Source organism: Trachurus trachurus (assembly GCF_905171665.1).
Source record: "Trachurus trachurus genome assembly, chromosome: 7".
NCBI lineage: Eukaryota > Metazoa > Chordata > Actinopteri > Carangiformes > Carangidae > Trachurus > Trachurus trachurus.
In genome coordinates this window covers 21,830,521-21,848,332 of record NC_139901.1, presented here as the reverse complement: position 1 = coordinate 21,848,332, position 17,812 = coordinate 21,830,521, and the positions used below count along the sequence as shown (strand labels likewise).

General features: G+C 42.0%; 1 protein-coding gene across 1 annotated transcript in view; it reads right to left on the bottom strand.

Annotated features, from left to right (window-relative positions):
* kcnd3 (potassium voltage-gated channel, Shal-related subfamily, member 3) overlaps nucleotides 1-17,812 on the bottom strand; it is a gene marked incomplete at its 3' end in the record, with an annotated part of 109,072 nt that overhangs the window by 7,035 nt on the left and 84,225 nt on the right. Inside the window, exon 2 of the mRNA XM_083975041.1 lies at nucleotides 8,766-8,934. Coding sequence (XP_083831167.1) covers nucleotides 8,766-8,934 — 169 coding nt within the window. The remainder of the gene's footprint in view (nucleotides 1-8,765; nucleotides 8,935-17,812) is intronic.

Below are 17,812 nucleotides of genomic sequence, written 5' to 3'. Positions count from 1 at the left end.
TAGCTTTGAGTGCAGGATGAAATACACATGAAAATGTGGTTCTCCGTGAAACTCTTAGTTAGCAGAACAAGTGCCTTTACGGGATAGTGCAATCTGAGTCACTCACTCCTCAAAGGCCCGCCATTTTCCCGTCAAAGTCAAGAGCTGGGTGTCAGGCTCGGTGCAGCTGTAGAGTGGGTGTCTCTTCTCTCTCTCCCTCTCTCTGTATGTGTGTGTGTGTTTCTGTTGCTTCGCTTTCTGCATTTTAAAAATAGAATGACGGATTCATTGAAGGGAAATTGGGAGAAGGATAATGTGAGCTGTGTAAATGATGAGTAGACAGACAGCTCGTTTAGCGGGAGGCGCGGGCACTGCTGGGGGGTTAATTGAGTGTAAGGGTGTGTGTTTGCATATCTCCATGTGTGCTAACACATGCACCCCACATCTTCATAACTGAATTTCCATACATATACATACGAGTCACACAGAGGAGGCAGAAGAAACACCTGACTCAGTAAGAGTATGGTAATGTATGGTAATTTGAGCTCTTTTCCTCACTTGAGTTTCATTTAAAACATGGTAATGCTTGTTGACCCGCAGGTAGCTCCTGCTGTGATTTAGTAATCCAAAGAGAGGCGGAGGAGATAAACTGGAGTGCATGTGAACACACACACACATAGCGGCTGAGCTATACTGTGTAGGATCTATAGCACAAACTCAACTTAAATTGCTTACATCCCCTATTCTCCTGCATCTTTTTTACTTCTCTCGCCCTCCTTCCCTCCCTCCCTTTTTGCTGCTCTCCTTGACGAGTTCCTCTCGCTCTCTTTGTGCCCTCACCTATGTATATTTGTGCTGGCGCAGCACTCCCACAGGCCTTTGGGATAACCCTTCTTTATGTTCTGGCATTGTGCTCAGCCAATGGGACAGTCTCTCTGGGGTCACCATGCAAACAGGAGCCTGTGACTGTGGCGATGGTTGCCAGGCAGCACGGGGGTAATGGAAGGGATGTTAAGAACATGTCCCGCTAGATTGAATCTACTTCTGCAGCTCTCTGATAGATTCCCAGGGCCTTTGGGACTCGGGGTGCTTCTGTCTGAGGCCCCATCTGCGCCTTCAAGCAGAGCCACTACACGACAGATTGAACCATGGGAGGATAAGGAGCTTTCATTAACACCTACACACACCGTAGAAAGTTACATGGCATTGATGCACACAGAACCAAAATTAAAGCCCCCATTTCTATTTCAGGAGATTGTGATCAGAAAATTAAGAGACCTCCTAGTACTGGAGCATTAGCCTACTATTTTGCTTCACATAGTATAAACTTTAGGTAATAGGTTCACAGAAAGCTGCCATATGATTCGACCTGAGGTTTTTAAACTTAATATGCCCTCTGTCTAAATAATACACAAAGGAGAGGGAATATATTACTGTAAGAAAACTGGTCTTTGGGGAAACATCAAACTCTCAGGCTCAGTCAGTCTGCCTATAACTGAACGGTGACCCTAATTATGTATGAAAACATGGTTAAAAATTAATAGAGCTTATGTAGGAAATGGGGTGCTCTGAAAAACTAATCCAAAAATATCAACTCTCAATTCCATACCGACACATAACATGTGATTTATAGAGCATAGATGTTTGCTTTCACAGTCTAAACAAATGTAACACCTGACACCCAGTCATCAGTTTGATGCTCAATATCACCACTTGAAACGGTCCAGATGTTTTCATACACATGAGAGCCACAAACTGATCCAAACAGCTTTCTTCCCCTCCATCTCTTTGTTTCCTCTCCTCCTGCCCGGGAGTCACAATTTTCGGATCAATCACACTTTACAGATTACAGCTACTGTATAGGATGCAAGCCAGCACAAATGCTTCATTTTAACACCACGTGCTGCCAGCTGAGGGATCTAAACTGGCGTATCCTCAAATGATTTAGAGAAACGCTACACATCCACTTAGCTCCCATGCCATACTTCGCTGAGCATTGCCAGGAAGTTTTGTTAGAAGTCCTTTTTTTTTTACTTGAAAGTAAAAGTTAAAAAATTCATGGGACCTTGTGAGTTACAGCTTTGCTACATTCCCTGTATAGGATTTGGCGGAGTGAAAAAGTGGAGCAATCGAGCTGTGAGGTTCTGCCTCAGGCCTGCCTTGGAAACATACAAGTGAAAGAAGACACACTGATGGGATAGCATACACCCAAACACTCACACACACACATACACATACACATACACATACACACACACACAAATAGCCGTGGAAGAGCCTTGTTTTGTTTTGCAGCTGCCAGTCATCTTAAGGGGTGCTTTTATACATGCTGACATTTCTGCCACAAAGAAATAAGTCAGTCATTTTCTTTGAGGTATGGTGCTTTAAGATAAAAAACACACACACATACACACACATGGAGAATAGAGAGCATGAGAAAGATAGGGACAGAAACAAGAAAAGTGCCTAAGAGAAAAAGAGAAAAAGGAGACGAGAAATCGGGGAAAATTTGACTCTTAAAAAAAAATCCATCTGGGAGTGAGTGAAGTTAGGAAACTGTGAACGAAGGCAAAGAATTGATTCAGAAGAAATCGAGTCCTGTGACACTTCTGGCCCCAGATATCTGCCTCTGTAGTTTAGACAGCTTAACCTCAGACTAACACCACTCAGAGGCAAAATACCTTTGCTAAGCTAAGGATTACCTCCTCTTTATAGAAAGGCACAGCTCTGCTCTGCAAGAAGCTGTGTTGTGATATTTATTTATTTATTTTCTTTCCTCCTTTCTGTCTTGTTTTGTTACTAAAGACATAATAGAGAAAATTTAATTTGTAGCACAACCCCTTGACCCGGCTCCACCCAGCCCCCCTGTCCACGTTCCTCCATCTCTCCATTTGGTGTGTCTTCTTGAAATGTGCAGACCACTTTATTGATTGTCCAGAGAGCAAAAACACTCTCAGGCAGAAGTCATCTCCACCTTCACCCTTCTGAGGGATGGCTAAAAACAACAGTTGTGAGATGGTCTGGAAGATACCTAGAGAAAGGGACTTGTTTTTGTTTTGTTTTGTTTTGTTTCTCCTATGTCAGCCCCGAGCCAGTGTAATGCTCACTAAACCGCAACAGACAGTAATTTTTTACTATTTGCCAAGTTATAGCACAGCGGCTGGTCCGACCTGAGAAAAAGATTTTCAGCTAACCCGAGAAAAAGATAAGGCAGTAAAATGAAGATGGCAGCTGTGTTTTACACAGATGCAGAAACAGTAATGAGAGGTGTATACGGACTGAGCTGCTTTACAACAGAGGCTGGATGCATCATCTACTCCTCAGCCACATAAAGTCTTAGCATGTCTGGTGTGTTCACAGGCAGTTAACGACGTGTACATTATGTTTAATTATCAAACAAATATGTGAGAATGAACAGGTTTGTTTCAATAGGAATAACTGATTTCAAAGTGCAGGTGCTGAATGCTGCATCAGAGACAACATATCCTTCAAATTAAGATTGTAACTACCGTTTAAGGATGTCATCACAGGTCTGTGTTTACTCCAAAAGAAGAAGTCACAGTTAAAAAAATCTGTTTTACTGTGTGACAAAATGCTGTGATTAAAGTTTGATTAGGTTCAGGCACAAAAACAACTTAGTGAGGTTTAGGGACATATTACATTTTGGGTTTAAAGAGGAATGAATCTTCATCAACATAAAATGATATGTAGGTAAGATTGGAGAACGTGTGTGAAAACAGGAAAAGCACAACAGTCTCCTGGTTGTTAAATGTGAGATGCCACGGTGACCCATCCATCCATCTATCCACCCCCCCCTCCTTCCTGTGTTGGATCACAACAATGTTAGTACTTTTGTTAGAAGAAAACCGTTAAGTTGGTTCTGCTCCTTCACACTAGGGTTCAAGTCCATCCGACTGAGGACTTAGGAACAACACCAGAGGGCTAAGGTGGCAGAATTGGGATTGTGCACTTTTGTCCAAGCTTCTTTGGTGGGCGAAGATTGTTCAGGGTGAGTACCAGAAAAAAGAAGCCCACTTATCGTCTTCTTTCAGTCACACACACACAAAGCCATTTCCACTGCAGGTCTGACTGCGATCCTATCACAAGGTGAACACAGCAACTGCACAAAGTAGCTCCATGATGAAAGAATTTAAACAGTTGGATACAATTAAAGCTTGAAGTCCAAAGTTTCAACACTAAACTACAAAATCAGAACCGCTGCTGAAAGTGTCTGAGCGTAAATCCTGCTTAAGGGAAACAGATCAGTTCAGCTCGTTTTCATTCCCACCCACCCTCTAATCCTTCTGTATCACTTGCCCTTTGCGATTCCCCATTTAAATCTCGCCCTCCTCAAGGTGTAATTCTCTGAATCTGTAATAAGACCTACCTGAGGATATTATTACCTTTATGTAAATAAGCTCTGAGGTGCAACAGGAGAGTAACCCTTGCAGATTGGACACTCTGTTTCAGATCTCTTCATGAGATCACATGAACAGAAAAGAAAGGACTACAAGTCGGTGCTCGGTTCACTGTCGAAAACAAAAGTGGCGACACTGAGGCCGATGGGGAGGCAGAACGGAGAATATATTTGTGTGTTCATTCTCGCCACACAGCAACTAGTGGCATCCTCGTGTATCTTTCTTTGGTGCAGAGGGATAGATCAGGGGCTGTCTCTCCACCACCACCCAGATGGATGGATAATTGTAATGGGAGCCCAGAACAGCTAACAATTAGGCCTGAACAAAGATGGATGTGGATGGGTGGGTAGGCGGGTGGAGGGGATGGGGGCAAAGTGTGTGAGGAGGGGGAGAAGACAGAAGGTGAACAGAGGAGGCTGGAAACTGCTGAGGGACTAACGCTGGCGCTTTCTCTCCTGAGTAATTCCCCCTCCCTTTCCTCCTGTCTGCTCCCCCGTCATTGTTTAAGTACTGTGAAAGGCAATCTTGAATGGCTATCCCATTTTACTCTCAGTTAAACATAGCCTTATTCTAAGAAATGATCTGAGGAAGAATTGATTCTCTGTGAAAAATAACCACGTGCAGGTAATAAATGTGGAGCAAATGACGTTTTGCTATGCTAAATGACCAGTGACACTTGCTAAATGGTCGCGTTAATGGCCACGAGGGTCATGTGTCGTTAAGATTACGGAGCATTAAGAAACAATACGTGTAGCTGTAGTAATGGGGTACTGAAGGATGTGGCGTGCCTGAGTAATGCATGGGTGGGGCGTTACAGACCGGTTGTCATTAACAGTTGAAAAGTGGACTGTACGGTGTTAATGGCTCTATCATAGACCATCTACTCCGGAGTTTCCATATTTTATAGTGTGATAGACTGTTGACTGGGAACTAAGAGCGAAGGAACATTAAATTAATGCGATGTGAAATGCACAGAGCTAAACACATGTCAGCAGTAGTTCGGAAATAAAACTCAGTTGTTAAAAATCTTAGCAAAAAGCAGCAAAAAACTTTGCATAGAAGCTACATCGACATCACATTTCAGGGCAATCCGTCCAACTCGTTTTTTCCTCTGAACTACAAAGAACTATAGATGCATGTAAAAAAAAACAAAAAAAAACAAAACAAACATCATCCAGTTATTTTTGCAACATTTCAGTCCAGGACCAAAGCAGTGGACTGACCACCAGCTGCCTTTGTGTACATGTAATGAGGCAGAAGAAAGGAAACCCTGTTTTAATTTACATACAGGTGTGACGCAAAATCATCAAGTCATTTCCACAGCAACTACCACTAAAGCAAACACAATATGTAATTCAAGACATGCTCCGCTGCTTTTAAGCACACAGGCTTAAATGCTAAGCAACACTTAATCCTGTGGGCTAATTAAAGACGGAGATGGTACACAGATTGCCGTTCCTAAATGCTCTAAAATATCACATTTGCAAACCTATCATCATCATCCTTGGCACTTAGACCTTGATTTGCCGTAGTAATAACTCTCTTGAGAATCAAGGCATCCAGGTGGGATATTATTATGAAGGTAATAATAAGGCGTTTGAGTCATGCTGTTATGAAATGGAGTAAAACTCTCCCTTGGATGTATGGGTGCTTGAGCAAATTGCTGACCTCACTGCAGGAAAGCCAGGGGGGCATTCAAGTGCCTGAGGGAGACATTTAGTGCTGGTTAATGACGACAGCACTGTCATGCTACACTGGCCACTTGGTTGGTACTTGAAGAAGTGTGTGTGTGTGTGTGTGTGTGTAATATGCACGTGTGTGTGTGTGTGTTGGGTAGCGAGTTGAGTGTGGGACACTGCACCACACTGCGGCTGAGTGGAGAACACACAGGAAGGTGGAACGGACGAAGGTCAGGCCTGAAGTGACAGGAAGTGTAGTGGATGCACACACACAGACACACACACACACACGCACACAGATCCATGTACTCAAACAGATGCACAATACATACACAAACAGACGGACAGACACACACCTTCCTTCCAGCCAGCACCTCATCTGGGTGATAGCTATTTCAGGAAAGAACACAGCATTAGGACACACACTGCCTCCAGCTCTCCCCCCCTCACCCCCCCTTCCTCCTCCCCTGCTGCCTCCCCTGCTCCCTCCTTCCTTGTGGCCTTCCTCGTCACCGCTCTTCTCCTTTCTCTTCTGTGTCAGTAATGTACATCTCATCACATCCAAACTGTTTTCCATCTCCATCATTTCCCCAACCTTCCAGCCCTCTTCCTGTCCTGTCTCTTTTTTACCCTCCCCCACACTTGGCTGTCTTGCTTGGCGGACAAGGTTACGGTTAGTTAAAACTGGGCAGCGGTCAGGCCACGGTCGAACTGCAAGACTTTAAACAGATTTAAACTACAACCAGAGAGCATGTGCAGAGATGGATGGCAGTAATCACAGAGAGGGTGAGGCGGGGAGTGGGAGATGAGGCGGCGGGGGGGGGGGGGGGGGGGGGGGGGGGGGGGGGCAACAGAGCTGAGCTGAACTGAAGGGAGAAGAGACGAAATAAGCAAAAGGCCTGAAAAAAAGCCTTGCTAGGAGAAGTGTGAGAGAGAGTGATGAGAGAGAGGAATGGACTCTGAAAATATGTGTCAGTGTGTGCATGTCTGCCAGATCCAAACAAACACACTACGATCCATCTCTAGAGAACAAAAACTGTCAGGCCTGCCCTCAAACTATGATTACCAGCCCAGTTTTGTAATGTCCACCAGCTGATGCTGTTACCCAGTTTGGCTCACGGAGACGGCACAACACCTTCTTTAAAGGTCCAAAGCGTGGGCCAGCTACCCGAAGGAAGACAGGATCTTTAATCCCTCCACAGTTTAAACACAAGTTTACATAATCCATTTATGAATTTGTGCCTGTGTGTGTTTTCCTTATTACAGCGCTCACGCAGATAAAACCTCCTTGCAAGAACAGATCAACAAAGAAAATCATGTGAAGAGGGGAAATGCTGCTGATTTTTAATTTAGAACTTCCGATAACAGCTTGTGGAGTTAAGAGATACTTTGGTTTGGAGGATTTTCATATTCTTCATACTAAAAGTCCTTCAAAGAGTATGATCAGCACAATTAGTTGAGCTCAGGTCACGGATTGTCTTGTAAACAAGTAGAATTAATACAATCTGCTTATCTGTTTCTTTGAGGCTATGTGCAGATTTGATCAGATTTGATCAAACAGGAACAGCCAGCATTTTAAATCAAGTTTTGATCAACATGCTGCTGAATCCTGACTGGTGCTCGGAAGAACATGACGTGTTTTTCCAGCTGGAATAACCAAAGCTACTTTATCTTTGGCAGGCAAAAGGTGTTAATGTTAAATGACTCACACATAAGCTTATTTGGAAAATATATATTTTGGCATTAATATTTTAGCAAGTTGGAGCAATTGGCTTTGTTAAGGGGTATTAACGCAATTATTAATTTATTGAAGTAACCGTGATAATGTTTTCTATTGCGGTTGTGTGCCTCCACCAGCCAGTCAAGCTGCAGCACTGAACAACGGCAATAAAGAGTTTTTGCAGAACATTATGATGTCACGGTGAAGCTGACCTCTGACAACTTCAAAATGTCATCACTTCATTATTTTATCCTATTAGACATTTGTGTTAAATTGCTTTGTAAGGTCACAGTGACCTTGACCTTCGACCTCTGACCACCACAATCTAATCAGTTCCCCCTAGAGTCCAAGTGAACATTTGTGCCACATGTAATACAATTCCCCCCGGGCATTACTGAGAATGCAACAAATGGACGGATGGAGGGATATATTTGAGTGTGTGTCTATTATATCATGTTATATTATATCATGTTATTAATTTATAAAATCCATCAATATTTGGATAAGCAGGATAGATTTTTTAAAATTGGGATGCAGCGGCCTCTTGATACCATAGCAGCCCAGGCAATCAGCCACACATAGGCGAGCAAATAATGCTTCAAGAGACATTGTGAAGAAGACAACAGTGTTGCCTCACTGTGGTAAAGGTGGAAATATTCCTTTAAAACTGCACGATTTATGTGGTGCGGAGGGAAAATAGTAAAGGTCAGGGTTTGTTATGCATGTCAACGGGTGAGGGCCATTAAAAATGTGGTGATACTCACTGAATATGTATCACACAGCTCCTGTTAATGTGAATATGTATGTGAATATGCATTATACACACATCATCATTAGCCTTAGGGAAGACCTAAACCCTGTGGAGTCCATTCCTCTGGGAGGGAGACATGTCAGAGCTTCCCTCTGGGCTGGAGGTTTGGAGGTCCAACCCTCTGGGGCCAAGGTGAAGAGAAATAAAACTGTGTTCACCTGCATCTTCTGCGCCCGCCGCTTGTCTGCTCTCTGGTTCTGGTGATAGATGCGGCTAAAGTTGGACACGATGACGGGGACGGGCAGGGCAATTACCAGCACCCCGCTCAGAGAGCAGATGGAACCAAAGATCTTGCCTGCGATCGTCTTAGGAACCATGTCTCCGTACCTACGAGAGGTAAAGAGAGAATACATTTAGTGGCTCATCCTATTATACATTTAATAAAAATCTAAGCTAACCCCAACCTTGTACACACACACAGCTGACTTGGAGGTCATTCGCATCATGTAAACAGACATATACACATTGAAATTGAAAGTCTTTATTGTCCACTGCCGTGGAAATTCATCTTTGGCCTCATACAAGATAAAGAGACATAGTAGTCACAAATATTCACAATAAGATACACAAAGACACACAAGACACAAGACACACAAGAGCTTCACGCACCTTTCCCGTCTGTTAAAGAGCATAAAAAGATCCAGGTGAGTAAGTAAATAAATAAAAGTAAAATGAGTAATGCGTAGTGAATAAAATAAATAAATAAATAAACAGCTCTCATTATCAAAGTCACCTGATCCTGGTTGATTCACTAATTTGGTTTAGCAAGACAATTGATGCATACACACACAAACAGCTGCATGATCAATCAGTCAGTCCTGCACCAGACTTTCATTCTTCTCTTTAGAGTTCTCCATGATGCACATGTTCATTCTCTACCAGAGTGAAGCCTGACCTACGAACTCGATCCCACCCCAAAAGGGAGGCTACTACCAAACCCCCTCTCTCGCTGAACGGCACAGTAAAGTCCACTGACTCATTCACTGGGAGCAGATACCATTAACCTTTAGAAAAGGAGGGTGGGAGAGAGGAGGGCATGGTGAATACCACGGATATCTCCCAAAAGTCATTAAGCCCAATTCAATCTGAAATATTTGCAAGTCAAAAGCAACCCCATCTTGGGTTCAAAGACAGACAACGCAATTGCAATAACTGTATTATAAATCTCTCGTTTTCCAAGGTAGAGGCCAAACTGCAGGAATCATCAGTGGGGGTAAAAGATAGACGGGAAGAAATTCAAATGCTAAAAGAGCACGACTTAAGTTGGCAAAGCAACCTTTATTTCTAATGGTGTTCATTTCTTATTCATGAATAAAAAGAGCAGGTAATTTGTTCTTGTTTTCCAGCTAAACAAGAAGTTCCACTGAATTTATTAGAGCTGACTCCAAGTCAGACTACAAAAAAAACCCTGATAGAAATAGCCCTTAAGCATCCAGCACAAATATACAATTATGTAAAGAGTGAACGTGGTAAAGATTTCTGGTGTTTACGTCAGGGTAAGGACACACTTAACATTTGTTCTTCATTTTGAGTTAGAGCAGTTATTCAGTCAAAAATAATAGCTTTTCACAGAGAATAACCTCCTCAAAGTTACAAACAACAACTTTTCCTTTGTATTCATTAAATTAATTTAACACATAAAGAAACAGCCTCACTACAGCAGTAGTTTTGCTTGTTGTTTTTTGTTAGACAAATTGTTCAACTTTTACGTCTTCACCATAGAAATTCACCAAAAATATCCTCATCTCAAACTGTACGATTACTCCACAGCACAAGTGCTAAGACAAGTTAGTGTGTGCACATTACAGATTCCCTTGGGTAAAGAGACAAATGAGTTAATGATTCATGGACACACTCATCTGTGAAGATATCTTTTGCAAATTTGCCGTTTGGCACGGCCCTCAGAGGCTGAGAGGAAAAAGTCGCAGCAGAGGCAAAGCCGGGAAGACAGCGGCAAAATGTTGCAAAGGGAATCTGTCTCCTCTCTGCCTCGTCACACTCACCCCTGTAGGGAGCAATGTGGCGTGTCAGAAACAGTGAAAACTGAGCGATGTAGTGGTGTCAGTGAGCTGCACTGTGAATACACCACAGATAGGTGGAATTACAGAGGTTAAGCTTTGTGCTCATGAGCTCATGCACAAAACTAACCCCCCAACACACACACACACACACTATACACAAAGCACACACTCCAATATGGTTTTGAGTGTGTGCTCAAGTTTTCATATACTAGCATCAGCAGTTTGAAACAGAGTTACTCAAATACTGCACATGTACATAAACAAGCATCTGACCTACTTGTATTATACTTAAACATCTTTCTGGATACATTTACTCCACTACAATTCAGACAACGTAAATACATTTTACTTCACTGACATCTATAATTACTGTATAAAAAGCTATGATGAGCACATAAAACACAATGTGCTGTATACTGTAAATTAAACCACCCAAAAGTAGATAAAATGGGTAATTGCCTCTAGTGTAGCCTGCTACAGTATTAAAATGCTGCTTACATGTTAATGCATCAGTGGTAATAATGCAAGGGCCAGTTTATCCTGAATAATATGTTGTTTACACTTCCAACCTCATTATTTTTGACAAGACTTACGGCACATCGTTAAATACAAGTTTGAACACGGGTTTTACTTGTAATGTTGTATTTTTACATGCTGGTATTCGTATTCATACCCAAGTAAAAGATCAGAATACCTTCTCCAAAACACATGCATACAGTATGCTAATAAACCAAAAAAAATAAACAATAAACTCTGTGGTATACTTTTCTTTTGTGCTTCTTTTCTCCTGAGTTTCCTTATTTCCAGTCATCTTTTATCAATGCTACAAGCCAGTCTGTGACAGATGGAACAACACATTTTCACATGGATACTAACAACACAAGGATGGGATAGCAGTTGGCATTGGTTCCCTGATGCATCTGTAATGTATATTACAGGCCCCTATGGACGTGGCGGAGCACGGATCTAGTCAATCAACCCACTACTGCTGCCAGGCACGCATGCATATGCAAAAACCGACTCATACATACACAAGCAGGCATCCCAGCCTTCACTTGTGGACTTTCCAAACTTCAGTCAGGTATATCACAATCCTTGCAAAACAAGATTTAAAAACAAAAATCTCAAATGTCAGTTGCTGTGTTATTTGGATCCTGTTTTTTAAGCAGTATGTTCCCGCAGCAAGGAAATGAGAGTGAGGCTGTTTGTGTAGTAATGACATTCAGCAGCAAATGTGAAATGTACTTCCAAGTCTGGCAGACATCTAGAAACTTGTAGCTCGATAGCAGTCATCAAATTCATTCAGTTTGACAGATCACAGAAAGGAGCACTGGTTGTTATTTGACGACTCAGCACACACTTCCCTGGAGGCTCTCCATAAATGAACAATAATCTGCTAAAGAAGCTGTCGTCATGATAGTCCTTTTAGAAACTAATGAAGCACTTCTGTCACAGATCGCTGGAGATAAAAAAAACAAAACAAAACAAAAACACAGAATAGTAACATAAACCACAAAAAGAAACCCATTCAGTTCATTGTGGAGAAGGAGATGAAACAAGAGATGGAACTTTATACTCATTAGTCACACTTTTCTGCAAATACAAGCTCAATACGAACCCATTTAAGTGGAGCATGTTTTTTTGCATCAACAAAGGAAAGCACTGCCCACACACAGCGAAGCACTGGTCCACAGCCATAAGTGAGAATATACTTACAGAGAGCATTCATCGTCTCTTCCAAGAACTTTAATGGCCTTTCTACCCAAATTAGGCAATAACAATCCCATCAGTGGTACAAAGGCCCTATCACTACAAAACATTTCATCTCCTCCCCTCTTCAGAAGATGTTTCCATTAGGAGGAATGAAAAGCTAATCATATTCATCTGCAAGCGTTCTTTAATGGGATCCTATCAGATTGTCTGATAGAGGCCCCTCTCTCCTAATACTACAGTCAATTTGCCGCTCCCATTTAGTCAAGCTGGTCTGTCTCTGATGATACCATCTTTGAGCCATTATACATAGCACAGAGATAGGACTAAGCTTGCACACATTAAAAAAAAAAAAAGTTGTAGTAAGTGGTGGTGCATGTGTGTGCATGTGATAAGACAGGTTAGATGTAATTTCTCTCCCCCGCTGTCTGGATTAATGGCGGGGCCATTTCTACCTTTGCAAGACAGCACTGAAGGAGGGAAATGAGGTGGAGGTAAAAGGCTCAGAGAGGAAGAAGATGGATAAGCAGTGAAAGGTAGTCGCCTATAGTGGAGGGTGAGATATCCTCTCAGCAGATGCATCACGCCCAAAGGTTTGTCTTCGCGCTCCATCAACCACTGCCCTCCCCTCTTTCTCATACCACACTCACTGACAACCACAAGTTTGTTGTATGTCCTATATGTTTATACACAAACACACACACACACTGGTCAGGTGGGCAGGTCAGTCCTCGGTCAGGGATGTCACATCCCATCATAGGACAGCCAGGTCTCTGCGGGTTATATTAATAAAGTCTAGGAAGGATAGATGGGAGGTTACTGAGTAGGACTGAGTGCTCTTGTGAGGGTATGTGTGTGCTTATCAGAGATGGTCTGAGCGCTGACAGACACACAGATTTGTGATGATGGCAGGTCATGTCATGTCAGGTTGAGAGAGCACAGCTCAGCCCCTTAAATTCACACTGATAAAACCAGAGCCAGCATACAGGTGTTAACACAATATACCAAGTAGGAAAATGGCCATAATCCCATGATGGCATGGGCAAACAATCTTTATACAAATAACATAAATGCATTGCATACTGTGTAAAATAAATGGATAGAATTCCCATATTCTCTTTATTGTATGGTTATACTAAAAAAAAACATCAACACAATAAGCTTATGATGAACTGTTCGGAGCTGAGTCACAGAACAAATATTGGTTGCTGGAATTTGTTTCCACTTTGTGGATCATAAACTGCTCTTACTGTATGTGTGTGCAGCAAGATCACAATGCCATATTTATTGATAGGTTCAAGAAAGGAAGAGTTTCTATTATGAAAGGGAGAGGGGAGCGGGGGGATGGAAGGGGAGGGGAGGGAAGAAGAAGATGGAGAGGGAGGCAGGACAGATACATATGAAGTGTTGAGGGCTGAGTTTCCATTTACAGACCAAATCCCTTGTGATTCCTTTGCAATTTTCCTCCATTCCCTTCAGATACAGCCTAAGTGATTCTGTTTGGACCACAATCCCTTGCGGTTGATTGACCCCTCCCCCCCTGGCAGTGTATTCAGTATTAGTGAGCAGGTTTGTGTGCCTGGTGTATGTGTGACATTTACGTTTGTGTGTGTGTGTGCCTGTGTGTGCCTACACACTAGAGCTGAACAGACAAGAAAAAAATAAGAAAAAACAACACTGAGCAAGGAAGCTTAAAGAGCTTACTGTGTAGTTCCCCTTAGGAAGATTAAAAATGTAGCAAATATAAACATATGTTTAGATAGGTCGTTAATTATTCAGGGGTAATGGAAAATATGAAAAAGGGTCATGACAAAAACATATGACTGTAGAAACAGTGGAGAGTGAGACTGTGGATCACTGCACTGAAGCTGAATCTTAAATGACCCGGTTTGTTTTAAACTACTCATATAAATGCACATTTAAAAACATTTAGAGCTGAATATTAATGTTAATTAATTAGTCAATTATCTATATTGACTTTATTTTTATTCGTCATTTTTTCCTAAGTATATTTTTTGGGCTTTTTGCCTTTAATTGACAGGTTAGTTGAGAGAGACAGGAAATGGGGAGGCAGAGAGAGGGGGAATGACACGCAGCAAAGGGCCATCCGATGCTGGATTCGAACCAGGACCAGCTGCAGAGAGGACTCTGCACATGGGGCACCTGCTCTACCCACTGAGCTAAACGGCGCCCCCTATCTGCCATTTTTTCAGGAAAAAAACTGAGCATTCCTTGGTGCTTCTCCAAGGTTGCTTCTTTGTCTATTTTATATAAGCTTGCACTCTGGTCTGATAAAATTAAAAGAATGAACAAAATATAATCACAGAGAATGATACTTATTTGCAACTGGCTTTGACTAAGTTCTATTATAAGCACAAGTAGGAAAGATATTAAGAGAAACACACAATGGCTGTATATGTCACATGTCAAAACACCCACAACTATTGTTTTCTATGCAAGCCCACACACAGGCGAGGCCTTGACGCTTGTCAGTGCAGGTTCAATCATCAGCATACGCCACTGAGCAGCTTGCGCTCCAGTGTCTTACTCAGCCGAGGATCGAACTGCTAACTCTGTGATTAATAAACAACAGCTCTACCCGTTGAGCCACAGCCACCCTGTTGTCCAGGGTGGACGATTGGCACTTCACTGTGCACCACTGTGCGTGCATCAAATGAGGCAATATGATGCGACACAGGCAGTGAGTGTCGCTCTGAGCACTGTTATATCGAAGGAAAAGTGTTTTGTTGAGCTCAGACCCCATTTGTCCACTTGAAACTATTGTGAATAGAAAGTATTTTCTCCCACCGCAGCCTTTGGTTTACAGCAGGTTGAGAGAGCTGGGACCTTTCAGCACCATGGAGAGCTACCCCAACTCTCATCTGTAGCATGTCCTATCACTCTCTCTCTCTCTCTCTCTCTCTCTCTCTCTCTCTCACACACACACACACACACACACACACACACACACACACACACACACACACACACACACACACATACACACACTCTTCACACTGCTGAAAACCAACATCTGCCTGCACCGCACTTTGCAGCTTCTTTGTTGACTGCTTTGTTAGCAGCTTTGTGGGCAACAGAGAAATGTTTTGAGAAAAAAAGGTGTCACATAGTAGACGCTTAACATCTGTGCTCCATAATTAAAGGCTAGGGCTCAATGTGTAGTTTAAATATATTAAAATATCAGTGCATACTATTTTAGGATTTGGCAAGTGAATGCAACATAACATAACATAACATAAAACAATGACTCACACTATTTTACTGTCGTGCACACAGACAGACCTTTTCATGTAGCCTACTGCTTGCAACACTCCTAGAATTTGAAATCAGTCAATTTGAAATATATACTATTACTTTTCTATGACAAAGTTAACAGATGAACATATTGACATACCATAATAAACAAAATCAATGTAATAAGTCATAGCTGCTCCAATAAGTGAAATAAACAGTGTCATCTTGATGCAATCTAAACTGTTCAGTGTCCTATTAAGAGCAAAGAAAGTAGACTTATTTCAGCACATCTGACAAATCATATCCACAGCTGGGGTTGATTTTGAAATATACATGTGTTACAACAGAGGCCATAAATATGACGCCTCATAAAAATATCCATAAGTGGTAGTTGAGTTCCATTTTTATTGGGAACCTGTCACAGGCCAATGATGCTTGGCTCTTTTGGGTTCAGCGGAGTGAAAGATTGTCTCTCCAGGCCTCTAACTCTCAACCATTCATCCACCTGTACTCTCATCTGACATTTCATGGCCAGTCACTCAGATGGAAGTAACTCTGATGACACATTGCTCTTCAGGGATGGGACAACCATCTAAAACCGCCCCCACAAATGTCACCGCAGGAAAGCAAGAAATAAGGAGGGCTAGGAACAACAGGTTGGGGAAGAGACAGGTAGTCGGTATGAGGAGAAAAAGACAAAGGAAAAGAACAAAAAGATGACATACCAGGACACCCGAGGAGAGATTCAGATAGTGTCAATGCTAATGTGTAGAGGGGCAGATAGGTTTGGTAAAATATACCTCAAAAGACTTCTTAATGTGGATTAAATATGATATACTGGAGCTACAATAATCTCAGCTCTCCCTTAAGGCAGCTCAATACTGACACGATCTCTGTTTGTGGAGCTCGACAGAGACTCCACTACAGAAAACGGACTCGTTAACAAGAGCACCTATTGGAAAAAATGAAGAAAGATTAAAAATAGTCTTCCTGAATGATCCTCATTGGAAAAGCAACATACAAACTTTGTGGTTGTATGGATAGTGTAAGTAGGCAACAGTGACCTTTGACACAAAATAAAACTATTGAATAACAAGAAAATATTTAATAGTCAGTGAGTGCTGCACTGCAGGTGTCAGGGTTACAGAAATAAACTCAATAAAAATTATAAATGTGGTTTTTGTAACAAGAGCAGAAGAAAGTCCAGTATACAGACCTTTCCTGGAATGGCACGTTAATTGCATCAGTGACCTTGTTTTGAACATCTCTACAATACTGGATATTAGAAAAGGTGGGAACAAAGAGCCAAGAGCTGAAATCTAAAATCCGAACTGTGGAAATGACAGAAAAATGTTCCCGGGAGCTGCCTTTATAGGTTCTCTTATAGCTCCTCCAATACATTGTCTGTCATTCACCTCTACGTAATATCGCCGTTAACCACCAGCTATCATCTACAGGAGAAAAAGGCTACAGTAACTTATTGTCTTCATTGTACTGTGGGTGGGTCATCAGGACCTGAGAGATACTGTACGCCTGCAATGAATCATTGTATCGCTGCAATGTAAAGGACTTCCTTTGCATTTACTCTGTGAATGAAAGGGCATAACAAAAGTGCTATGACAGCATTTCAGCTTCAACTCCAATCGCTCACGTGGGGGACATTTAATTACAACCGCCGTTGCATTATCTGCATTGCTATTTACTGTATGCACTTGCTGAATGCTTAGGTTGCAACATAAAACCTACATTTGTTCTTGCTCTGTACTGTTGGTATTTGCTGTTCGAGCTCTGTTTCCTCTTCAAGAACACACAGCGAACCATCTGCACTTGATGGTCATAAAATTAGTGCACAAAACTGTCTCTTATGAGTCATAAACTAAGTGGAAACACTATCAACCACCTGGTAATTGGCTGGATTATCTGCAAAAATCTCACATAAAGTGCTAAACTGTAGTGGTTGGTGTTTTCTTTTCTTTCTTTCTTTCTTTCTTTCTTTTTTTTCTTTTTTTAAAAATCCACACACAAAAGCTGCCAGAACTTTTCGACTATGGGAAAATCCAATTTCTTCATCTTCCAGTGTGCACTGTGAGGCAGGCATATAGGTCATTTCCTCATTTACATTTGTCAAGTGATGAGAAGGGAATGGGGAAAAGAAACACATAGATAAGTTGATAAAGTGAGGGGCATTACTCTCACACTGCACTGCACACAGAGGAAAG